Source organism: Camponotus floridanus, unplaced genomic scaffold, assembly GCF_003227725.1.
Source record: "Camponotus floridanus strain SB8 unplaced genomic scaffold, Cflo_v7.5 scaffold1, whole genome shotgun sequence".
NCBI lineage: Eukaryota > Metazoa > Arthropoda > Insecta > Hymenoptera > Formicidae > Camponotus > Camponotus floridanus.
Window position 1 is genome coordinate 1,899,526 of NW_020229214.1, and position 12,785 is coordinate 1,912,310.

Genomic DNA, 12,785 nt, shown 5'->3' on the forward strand with positions numbered 1-12,785 from the left:
ATCTATATGCTTTTTAGATATTTGAAAGAAACTGAATAATAACGCGTGTATAAGATGAAATAAGATCGCTAATGATGTGGAGCATCGGTCAATTAAGTAATATCAGCGAGTCAATCATTATCGTCGCACTATTCGATAATAATGATCGCTTTGCAAAGTCGCGAGGCTCGGTCTCGTAATCGAAGAAGCAGAAAACTACCGGATGACCTTTGACCGTGATTGACGGATTTCTTCGTCGTATATATCTTTGCACAAAGATTTGCTAGGGCCCCATGAGCGGCCGGTAGCGCGTTATTTACCATGGCACTTGAATATTTGCTTAGAACCTCGAGCGCTGGAAAAGGGCCCTCCAAGTATCCTTGGACCGCCGAACAATATTTACGCATAACACCGAGTTACGAATCGAGAGGGAAGAAAGTCGGCAGACAGAGGCTCGGAGAGGAGAAAGGGGGCGAACTCGAAGATAAAGGAGTAAGAGAAAGAAGATCGTGAGAGAAGGCAATCCGCGTGGTAGAAACGGAGACGAGGTACGAACGAGGTGGATTGCGAAGTCGGAGAGGAGCCGTAAGACGAAATTAATAAGAGAAACGGGATGCGCGCTATGGAAATGAGAAAGACGGAGGGAGACGCAGATGCCGGTCGGACATTAGGATACACTTGTGGCGATAGCTGGAGAACTCGGCGCGAGCGCAAACCCATGATAACCCACGCCATTATGCATTAATCCGATGACTATGAATCCGAATGAATCATAATTAATATCTTTGTCCATTAGTCGTAAGATTACATTGGCGATCACGGGTAATGCGCACGTCTTTCTCGTGTATCTTTAATTACTTACGTTTTGCTGGTGACGCATTACGGAGGTAGTCGTTTCCGGCCATCCGACGGTGTGTTTCAAAATGGTACACGTAACATCCGGCATTTATTGAGCTCGCGATATAATAGAAATTGCCTCCTTGTTCACACATTTGTATGATATCTTTTTCCTTCAGTTTAATATCGATTCCGTCAAAATGTTAAGTTCAATGGTTTGAATGATATCTAATTATTTTTAAAATTTAAATTAAATTAATACTTCAATTAATACTTTCTTAATTTACATAAAAGTATTAAGTAAGTATTAAGTCGCTCTATTAAACGCATGTATAATGATTTAAATAATTTTAAAATAATTGCAATCGTAACTCGAGTTATTCAGTTATAAGTCGCTGTAATGCAAACATTCTCCATCTATAAAATTTTATCGCTCTGCAAACGTATGCTGATGTAAAATCGTTGATGCACGTCAATTTTAGAAGTCTCGCGAGAAAGTTAAGTTTTTAGCGCACTTCTGTCGCCCATAAATTCCTACATACGCGCACCCCGACCGGGCAATTTTCACCAAGAACCAAGAAACGCGACGGGGCGTCACAGTCCGTTCCGTTCGCCAAGATTCCAGGCAGCTGCTGGACTTATGCGCTGTGAAATGCATAATGCGCCTCCGCGCCAGGGCTATCTAGGATGTGTGAAACGAATTTCTGTCTTCGTATGGTCATTGAGGCCACGCGTAGATGCATCAAAGACAACAGACGCGACAAGATATCGCTTGAATGCAGTGCTCCGATGCAATTTTCAATGTTTCGCGTGAATTTTTTTGATTAATTAAAATCTCTTAGCATATGTATAATCATAATATGTATGCTTGAATGAGATCGAATTATCAAAAATTGAACGATCCTATTGTTACAGATATTTATGTATGATTGCGAGGGCCTGGGAAAAGTTTCCGACTTGGAGGAGGAGAATCGGAAGATAGATAAAATATTTTTCACATACCGCGATGTACATAAAGGGTGAGGGTTGAATCCGTATCCATCAATATTTTCATTCACAACCTTCGTGACAGAAACGAGCTTTGCCAGCAGTCACGTACGAAAACACATGCGACGTGTTGAGGCGAAAAGTAGGTAACTCGGAGTAACTGATCGAGGACCGTAGAGAGACCGGTAGGTTAACGATGGCGATGGCAGGTGTCAAGCGGTTAGTTGATCACTGTCAAATAAATCGAAATAGCTTCGTTGCCGCTCGTGCACATCGTCGTGTTACAGGCGAAATAAAAACAAAATTGCAGACACGCGATTCTAAAAGAAGAGACTGATCGCATTTTATAGCACTTTAAACAGAAAAAAGAAGGAACATAATATTTTCTAGAAAGCAGATTTATAACGTAAGAAACTAAACGACGATAAACCTGCCAATTCAAATATTTATATAGCTTGTTTTATTAATAACTATCGGTAATTATCTGAAGCTACGTGTTATTTCAGATATCTAAAAAAGGAACTTATTGTAATATTAATAAAACTCATCTCAACATTTCATTGGAAACATCTCGATTAAAATACGATACAAATGATAATATAAATATAAATGTGCTGTTTAACAATCAATCAGAGTAAAATCAATTTCAAGTCTTGTATCTGTTTTTAAATTCCTCTGTGATGGATTTAATAAAATTACGATATTAATGAATACAAGTAGAAAAAGAGCACATAGCTGCAGAAGGGTAAAAGGGGATAAAGAGGGGGAGAGAGAGATCTCGGAAGAAATCTAGCGAGTCCTCGACAGCGCGTTTCAAACATCTGCCAGCGCACAGATATCTTTCCTCGCAGCCTCTCGCAGATTCATACGATTCTCCGCGTGAAGCGAGCGATCGCGTATACAGACGCGAGGTACGCACGTGTACGTACGTGTGCTGTATACGAGACTATACGTCCTGTGTTGTGGTACATAAATCATAAGCGCCAGTAAGTGGAGGAATGCGACATAACGTTCGTTTATCGTACTCGTACAGATACCGATTCGAGACGCGAGTTCGTCGGAACGAACGCTATGTCGAGCAACCTAAGCGTCCGTTCGATAATTCATCCTTGGTGCATGAAATCGCGAAAATAACAGTCTATCGGGCCGTCGTACGTGACCCGCTGGCATTATAATTTCACATTTTACGTGCAAGATGTCTACATACGAGCAAGCATAGCGATGCGTTCCTTAAGAAGTAAGAGACAAAAGATTGATAATAAACCGCCAATTAAACAAGCTCAAGTCGATGCACCCGTCCAGACAACTCCAGTTCCTCGTCGCAGTAGACAGCATCCGTTAACAGTCTCCGTCATGGATTAATCCGCCGCGAGCTATAACGAATCCCGCGTATCCCGGCGATGATTGAAAACTGGAAGTCGCGTCCGGCAGAGAGCGACGACGGAGAGCCTGTCGCACGTCGTCGCGTCGCGGACGGTAATCGCCGCCTCTTTTAGCGAGACGAAAGGAGAAAGAGAGACAGGCTTAAACGTGGCGCGCGCTTTTTTCTTCTATAACTCAATCACGGCCGTTACGTCGAACCAGGATGAGCCGTAAAGTCCGGTCATTAGAAACGCGCGGTGCGCGTCGCGTCGCGCCGTACGACAAATCGCCGTGGAACAAAAGTCTTCTCCGGCCTACATTTCGCTCGCGCAGGCCGGCAGATGCGCTGACAAGCGAGAATCACCTTAAAGGCGTCGCGCTCGACAGATTGCACCGGCTCGACTCTGATTGATGCGCCCGCGAACAACAATCCAACAGGCCCGGCGCGCACAGCCAGCCAACGGCAGCGCTCTTTCCTATTCATCTTCTTCTTGCGCTCCAGCGCATTAGCGACAATACCTGTGTGCATTAAGGCGCTGGTTGTTGGGTACGTACCCTCGACAGCCGCACTACCGTACTTACGCCGCGAGATGCAACTTTAAATCTCTTTCTTTCTCTCTCCTCCTTGCTCCCCGACTTGCTGCGAACGGGAGGAAATTTCGTGAAAGTATATACGCGTTCTCGCGTGAGACTTCTCTCACAATTAGCCGACGAGTCGGGAGCCTCTTTGCGCGTATGTCGTCGAAGTTTCTTGTTCTTGAACCATATGTGAAGTTCATAGATATTTTTTTCCTCGATAAGCGTAAAACGCGCGTCTTTAGAGAGAAAAAGAGAGAGAAATAAAAGGTATAATTTCGTATTTCCTGTTATGCTATGCTTTAACAAGCGTACAAGAAAATATGCTAATTATTATTTAGATGCTTATTATTCATCTATAATAAGCGTTTAATGTACTAATTTGTACGTTTCTTACTCTGCGTCCGTATATAACTTTGCACATATTGGCAAACATATATTAATATAGTATACGTGAAGAAAAGAGTATTGTAACTATATATATATTTTTTTGAGGAAAATTTGTTGTTATTTCAATAAGTGAAATTTTAATAACGTGATATTATTTGGTGACTACTTATAAAAGTGGTCCCGCGTTTTTCAATCATTAATTTCGCCCATCATAATTCCAACATATCGATTGACACGCGATCACGATTGACGCACGCCCTTACACAAGAGGAAAAGGATACTTTTGACACGTAGTATCGCTGTTATTAATATCCTTTACCAATCTTACCTGCAACCAACACCTACGCGATCAGCGGGGTTCCTGTCTCCTTGGAATTCTCTGGTGTCTACCTGGTTGACATTTGACAGGCACGATAGCCACGAGATTCCTCTTGCTTGACATCCGATCGATGGATGTTCGATTCTAATAATAAGATGTATAAAATAAGATAATTGCTACGAAGTTTAACAATCATAATTTTGTCGATGTTGTTTAAACACGGATAAAATTTGTCAACTATATTTGTTATCAATAACGTAATGAAATTTAATTATATAGATTTGTGCAAGATTTTTAAAATAATTTCAAAATTGAATGAAGTTTTAATCATTCTTTTGGAGAGAATAAAGATTAAAGATGTTATATTACACATTACAATTATATATATATAAAATTTCATTAATATTTTTATAACATTAATATAGGCAAAGTATATATGCTAAAAGATTTTTTAAATATTTAAATTATTAATTATATGGTTTTTGTAAAGAAAGCATTACAATTATTTATTTTGTATTAAAATTGTATTTTTTTTTCTAGAAACATCAAATTTATGCGTTTCAGGGTCGCATGCCATTTATGCGAGCGATGAGCATGGAACAACGATGGCAGGATCTCGCATCTTTGTTATCCTTACCGGGAGCACCGGATCATTTTGCACATCCAGCACATCCTGGATACCCAGGACACGGCATAAGTCACAGTCATTACGAGGCGCAACGTAATGTATTGCTCCATAATCCTACCTTAGCACCTCCGGTCGGGGATCTCAATTCGACCGGACCTTATCACAATGTGGGTGAGTATTATGTAAAGTTGTACAAAAGTTTTATTTCTAATTTATATTAAATGCTATACTATTATTTCTGATGTAACAGTAAATCTTTGCAGCGTAAATTAAAATCATATTAATATACTATGTATCATCGGTAACGTAGACAATTTTGTTTAATCAAAAGATTTTTTTATATTAACGCGAAATCTAACGCGCAAACTTTTATCTTCAAATATGTAATACATAAAAAGATAAAAATATATTTATCATATTTATGTTTTCATACTGTGCACGTGTGTATGTGTATATATACACACACAGTGTATAAAATTGTACAAATTTAAGTGATCATCAATTTTATAAAAAAGATGAGGAATGCAATAATCTAAAATGTCATCTAAGAAATTTCATTGTCTGAACTAAACTGCTCACTGTTACAGGTGGGTCGTCGAACCTGGGTTCAGCTGTGGCAACATCAATGAATTTGACGAACAGTAGCGAACCAATGGGTGCAGAGAGTGGCGCAACTTATAAATCTGAACCTAACGATATGATGTACTATCATACACCGACAACAGATTCTATCAACCAAACTACTGACGGATTTCTTTCATCTTTACTCAATGATGAAGATTTACACCTGATGGATATGGCCATGAATGATGGTAAGTACTATAATTGCTTATATATCATCGATAGGTAATAAAATCTCACTTTCTTAATAATGTAAAATTTAAAAATACTGACTCAAAAAGAGTTTAAAGAGCCTTAAACATACCATTCATATGAACAACATATTTTTAAATTGGTTATACAATTTAGTCAATTTATAACAATTTAATAATTAACGAATTCGATCAAATTGAAATTTAAAACAAGTTTATAAAAAGTTGTTATAAACTCAGCTTTTTAATATGATCGTTATTAACATCCTTTGGTCAATAAAACATATTCGTTCTCTATGTACATGTAGCATGCTATGATTGATAGTAACAATATATTAATTTCTGTCACTATTTATATTAGAACCTAAAAATAACATTGAAAAATATTTTAAAAGAAAGTATTTTATTATAAAACTATAAAAATTGTTATAAAGTTATATTTTTTATTAAACGTATAAAAATATAACATCGGAAGGAAACATAATGTAATCACAATGTTTTTTAAACCATCATTATAATTACTTATCACAAAGATAATTAAACTTACAATATCATCACATGAGATATATTTGGTTGATTAAAAACAGAAAAAAAAGAAAAATGAAAAGAAGAAATTAATTATATCCTATTCAGGAATGTACATTTTTTTGTAATATACTATATTATAACTATAATATTAAGATATATTAAGATATATTTTATATTATAATATATAAAATATATTATATATTATAATATACTATATTAAGTATAGTATAATATATAATATACTATATTAAGTATAGTATAATATACTATATTACATTATTTATATTACTAAAAAGTAATATAAATAAATGTATCTAAAATCTTTTACATATCTTTATAACCTAAAACTTAGTTATTGGAAGTAATTTCTCTCAGACTATATATATATATATATATATATAGTTAAATTTATGCTTATGTAAACTTGAGGTAGTAATAGAAATCTGAATGTGTTTAAATTCTTTCTCTATGTAAGAGATGTAATACATATAACAAATGTTATGAATTAATTCAATAAACTAAACATAATGGAAAATAACTGTCATATATATTGCACTTTTGTGCATATTCTATGTGGACTTGTATGTAGAATCTACCATATTTTTTTTCAAATTAAAGAAAACGAGTAGTATTTAAATAAAATAAGAGGCACTTGTCTCGTCTACCATACCTCTTCTGGTTCTGCTGGTACAGGAGGTGCATAACCAACGTCCTCATATGTCTCACCACCATATGCATCATTGTTCTATTGAAAAGTAAATTCTATTAATAAATTATATTTTTCTATATTAATAAATGATATATATTTAATTATATTTATAATATTTATTAGAATAATATTTATTTAAAAAATATTAAAACTTTCAATTTGATGCAATTGTATCCTTCATAGTTTTTATAATAAAGTTTTTGTTATTCTATTTTCTCGTTATTTATCAAGTATAATAAAGATAAATTATATATTATTGACATTCGATTAGAAATATAAATTCTGTAATTACTATGGAGCCTAAATTCTATACTACTTACGCCTCTAATATCTTCTCCGCCGAATCTTCTTGATCCTCTTCCTGGCCCAAAGGTTCTGCTCCCGCCGCCACCACCAGATTCTAGCCAGCCAGGTATCGCTTGATCAGCTTGTTTTAAAATTTTAATCAAATCGCCAGTAAGCGGCGTATCTACATTTGGATCAAAAAATGAAGTCGCTTTGCCGCGATTTCCCACACGTCCAGTTCGTCCGATTCTATGAACGTATTCATCGATTGTCTTTGGTAGGTCAAAGTTAATTACATGAGCGACATTTTTAATGTCCAAGCCTCGCGCAGCAACCGCTGTAGCTACCAAGATTGACATTTTTCCTCGCTTAAAATCAGATAGAGCTTCTTCTCGTTCTCTTTGTAATCTATCACCATGTATACTGGTTGTCGGAAAATTGCTCTCTGACAAGAAAGCAGCAATGAAATCCGTGTGTCTCTTCTGCTCGACGAATACTAAAGTACCTTCTATACTTCCCATCTGACTTTGTTTATCTAAAAGTTCTTTCAATAACTTTCGTTTCTCGGGTTGGCCAGATGCTTGATAGAAATTCTGTTGTACATCAGCGCAAGCACCACCTACGATTCCAACAGCAAGGAATAAATAATTCTTCAAAAATCGACCTGCAAGTTCTTGTATTTCACTTGGGAAGGTAGCAGAAAACATAAGAGTCTGTCTTTCTTCCGCAGGCACCATTGTTTCATGATCTACTATTTTTTCGATATCTGGTAGAAAGCCCATATCTAGCATTCGATCTGCCTCATCCAATACGAAAAAACGTAAAGAAGAAAGTTTAATTCTTCCTCTTCCAATGAAATCTAATAATCTACCTGGTGTTGCAACTAAAACGTGGCAACCGGCAAATATTTTCTCTCTATTATGTGAAACTGATGTCCCTCCATAAGCAACTTCACAGCGTATGATAGAGTTCAAAGAAAATTTCTTGGCCTGTTGATAAATCTGCTGGGTAAGCTCGCGTGTGGGTGATACAATAAGTACTTGTGGTTCGCAGGAAGTGGACGTTGTAATTAAATCTCTTGGGTTCTCTAACAGAGTGTGCAGGATAGGAACTACGAATGCTGCAGTTTTGCCCGAACCTGTTTGCGCGCAAGCCATCAAATCACGACCACTCATTATAATTGGAATAGCATATTTTTGCACAGGAGTAGGTTTTGTATAACCTGATTTTTTAATATTATCCAACAAGATAGTTCTCAGTCCAGTTTGATTAAAAGATTGTATCGGCCGCGGTGCGTTCTCACCACTCACTTTTACTTCAATGTCATCATATTTATCGAAATTTATTCCCATAGATACATCGTTTCCAAACAAGGAACTTTCGTCATTAGGTAGTTCTGGTGGAATATAATTCTCCCTTTTCTTTGGTTCATCTTCATTATTACCTTCTCTACCATCATTATCATTTCCTCTGCGTCTTCTGTTCTGGTTATCACTGTTTTCATTGTAACCATCATCACCACCACCTCTGTCCCTACCATAACCGCCACTTCTTCCACCTCTGTTATCACCTCTATCTCTTCTTGGTCTGTCGTTCCTTCTATCGTTTTGGTAATTTCCATCATAGCCATTATCTTCATTATCGTCATCATTGTTACCTCTATTTTGTCTACTATTGTTCCTATCTCTATTACCTTGCCACCGATCATTTCCATCACTACCACCTCTATTACTTCCATAACGTGGCCTATCGTTGTCTTGTCGTCTATTGTTTCCTCCAAATCTTTTACCATTATTGCTTTGGTATCCATTATTTTCATAATTATCTTCTTTATTATCGCCATAGTTTTCCTGATAGTCATCTGTTTTTCCATTGTCGTGGGAATTATATCCTCCCACAGAACAATTTGTATCATTGTTGTTGTATGGAATTGTGCCACGTCCCTTGCCACGAGAAGGAGCGCGTCCTTCATCAAACTATTTATAAATAAAACAACAACATTAGTGACCAGAGCTTATTTCTTTATCATTTATATATATATATATATATATATATATATATATATATAATTGTATATAAAAATTATTTAAAATCATATTCTTACCGAGGACGTGTTTATTGGTGGTTGTGAAAAGTCCATATCATTAATTCCCCACTGTTCCTCAGCCATCTTTGCCTATTGCCATAATTCGCACATTATATATACATATATAACATATAGACATATTTAAATGAAATATATAACATATATAAATAAAATATATAATTAATGTATAATTATACTAAATATGTTATATTGCCATTTAATATAAAAAAATTTCAAAAATATATTTACTATATATTATTTACTATAATTATTTACTATATTATTTACTAAAAATTGTACTACAAAAAACAATGGAATATAAAATAATAATAAAAATAATTTGCAAACATAAATTTTGAAAAGTAAAATTCATCAATTATATGGTTAATTGCAATATATTCAATCTGATCCTAAATACAACAAATTAACAGTATTTTTTCACTTATGTTAATAAATGTAAATAAATGAAAATTAATTTAAATTTATATTATCTCTCAAGAATTACATAAATAAAAAAATGAATAAACAAAAACTTTCTTTGTAATATTTTACAATATATAAACACATTTTACTAATAAATTTTCATAACCATTTCATATGCACGAATATTATACAAAATTATATATGAGACGACTTTCTAAATGATTTTCACTACTTATAGCAAAAATTATAATTTTGCTTGATAAAAATAAAGATATTTCTTAACATTAAATATCACATTTTTTATTATAACTTCTTAACGTCTAAAAAGTTGCACCGTTCATTCCTCGTGCTTATGTTTTTACTTAGAAATATGTGTTGAAGAAATGAAAATATCGAGAGAAAAAACAAACATATCACGAACTAGTAGATAAGGTATAATTGCGAACGAAATATAACCGCAAGTTTCCGTTTCAGATCTTATAATATCGTATTCTATATATTTGTGTAATAGATATTTTCTAAACAATAACAATTATAAACAATACAAATATGTATTTTTTCCCTAACGATCAAATCATTTTATTATTTACTAAGGGTCAAATCATTTTCCGATTTTATATTATTCTGATTTTCAATATTAAAAAATGTATAATTATTTCGTTTGCCTAATCGACTTTTTTTTACCGTGATTTACTTTCTTACTTTCGGCCTGATCGTAAAATATCAAATTATTTTTATACTATTGTACTATTTTTTTTAGTATCTTTCTTTTGTATTTTTTTAGTATCTTCCTTTTGTATTTTTTTAGTATCTTCCTTTTGTATTTTTTTAGTATATTTCTTTTGTACTTTAGAATGAAAGAATAACCGATGAAAAACGCGGGATTCGTGCAAAAATCTTTTCGAATAACTACGTGATTGCTTCCTATACAAATATATCGATATATCAAAGGATCAGAACACGTAGCACGCATCACTCTCGACTGGAATATCACGAATTAGAAATGATAAAGAAAATACACAAGCGCCGGCTCGCTTTTTGCCGACAATGCCGGTATCATATTACAATTATATAATCAACATTACTTATTCTGATGTACTTTAGTGAATCGCGAGAAAATATTCTCACAATTAGTTTAAAAAAAGGACAAGCATCGTCGTCGGCGAATATTACGCGCTGACATAATCCTTATGCGTAATTAATACACCACGTGATAGACGATCGATTACAAAGTATCCCGGCTAACATGGCTGAAATGAGACGCATCATCGCTTCGACGCTCGTTTACGTACCTTGCACGTCTTAGTACTAATCAGGATATTCTCCGTGTCCTCTCTCACGAATCGTTTAATGCGCAGTCACGTCGAGACGAAAATACAGGAGCACAAAATTTACGAGAGCTAGACTAAAGCGTTAACACACGAACTGCCCAACTGCCGCGAATTGCGCATCGGCGTTGTGTGGCGCTTCTCGACGGATCAGCTGCAGAGAAGACCGGCGTGCGCATGCGCAGTACGTAGCTCCATCCCTTCCATCTCTCCATCTCATCGCCTGACCGTACAGGCGCAAAGATCGGTGTCGATTGTTTTGTTTATCAATATAACGCCGTAACGGCGTCTTTGATTTACACTATCCAGAGCGAGCAATAAAAGTCTTTTCTTGTAAACAAATACAAAAACCAAAATGTGTTATGAGAAGGAAGTCAATAATTTGTATATCATGTCATAGAAGTATTTATCATGAATTGTTTGCAAGCTTTTCTGTTAAAAGATTTTTGAATGACTAAAAATATCTTACATGATAACGGATATTTATAAAATAAAATTGTTCGCGTGTATTTTATTGTAGTATCTTTGGGAATTAATATTAAAGCGCGTACACATGTGTACAAACACTTTATGTAAGAGTAATTTTCTGATATAAATTTTTCTCTAAAACTAACAGAATATTATGTCAGTTTATAAAGATATATATATATATATATATATATATATATATATATATACACATAGATAGATAGATAGATAGATAGATAGATAGATTCTGATCTTGAAGATAAAATATGTGAAAGTGAATAACAGCATTTGACCTAGGTCAATATGGTTTGATTTGGTAAAGGACAATCTGAATAAACGAAAATCTGATACAGTAGAAAAAAGTTATATTTTTTTTCATATTGTCGAAAGATAATATATATTATGTTACTAATCTTTTTCTCTTTCTCTCTTCATGTATGTATATACATGTCATATGTCCGTAGTTTAATAACGCTTTTACAAACTTCCTTTGGTAAGATGGTGAAAAAATCTAAATCATAAAAAAATCTGCTCGCTTTAAAAATATTGCGATAAGTATGATACTTATAAATATTATTTTTTTGTTGCTATATTTTACATAAATGTGTATTTATACAAAATATTAATTCTTTTTTTATTCGAGAGATTAATTCGAAAACATATATTATATTTATAGTGCGCCTACTATTTTAAAATGTTAAAACAGATTAAGATTAAAAATAATTCCTCCGTCGTTAATTTAATTTTGCATTATATTTTTAAAAGTTCGCTCTCGCGCAGTTGTCACTTAATATATAAACGCTGAGTCATTTCGTATCGTACCTTCGAGCCTCGTATTGTTCTCAAAGCACCTTTGTCCAGAACGCGAACATAAGCACGATAAAAGCAACCGGTATCAAGCTAGTGATATGCAAAATTGCCCATTGTGCATAACAGAAAAATGTGCCACGCTAAATTTCATATAAATATGTAAGACAAATTTATCCATTCTTGTGATATTCGAAAAGTTTATTGTGCTTTCATGTAGTAATTAATATTTATAGTTATTACAGTAAATAATATATATAT

At 34.3% G+C, this 12,785-nt stretch overlaps 2 protein-coding genes across 7 annotated transcripts in view; one reads left to right on the forward strand and one right to left on the reverse strand.

Moving 5' to 3' along the window:
• LOC105250418 (segmentation protein cap'n'collar) overlaps window positions 1–12,785 on the forward strand; it is a 97,142-nt gene that overhangs the window by 66,132 nt on the left and 18,225 nt on the right. For 4 of the 6 annotated variants that reach the window (XM_011256500.3, XM_011256497.3, XM_011256501.3 and 1 more), the window contains exons 6-7: window positions 4,991–5,249; window positions 5,666–5,890. In XM_011256500.3, coding sequence (XP_011254802.1) covers window positions 4,991–5,249; window positions 5,666–5,890 — 484 coding nt within the window. The remainder of the gene's footprint in view (window positions 1–4,990; window positions 5,250–5,665; window positions 5,891–12,785) is intronic. The other 2 variants (XM_011256499.3, XM_011256498.3) reach the window with 2 other exon arrangements.
• LOC105250443 (ATP-dependent RNA helicase vasa) lies at window positions 6,832–11,413 on the reverse strand. The gene is made up of 4 exons (XM_025407899.1): window positions 11,214–11,413; window positions 9,517–9,588; window positions 7,448–9,388; window positions 6,832–7,163 (listed from the first exon to the last, which is right to left on the reverse strand). The coding sequence occupies exons 2-4, from the start codon at window positions 9,580–9,582 to the stop codon at window positions 7,080–7,082; spliced, it is 2,091 nt and encodes a 696-aa protein (XP_025263684.1). The 5' UTR covers window positions 9,583–9,588; window positions 11,214–11,413; the 3' UTR covers window positions 6,832–7,079.

What these genes read in the sequence shown, in the direction of transcription:
- LOC105250443 (XM_025407899.1), bottom strand. Translation starts at nt 9,582, where the DNA reads ATGGCTGAGGAACAGTGGGGAATTAATGATATGGACTTTTCACAACCA. An exon ending in CACCAATAAACACGTCCTCG is followed by an intron (nt 9,389 to 9,516) that starts GTAAGAATATGA and finishes ATTTATAAATAG; the next exon opens with TTTGATGAAGGACGCGCTCC. An exon ending in GCGGAGAAGATATTAGAGGC is followed by an intron (nt 7,164 to 7,447) that starts GTAAGTAGTATA and finishes ACTTTTCAATAG; the next exon opens with AACAATGATGCATATGGTGG.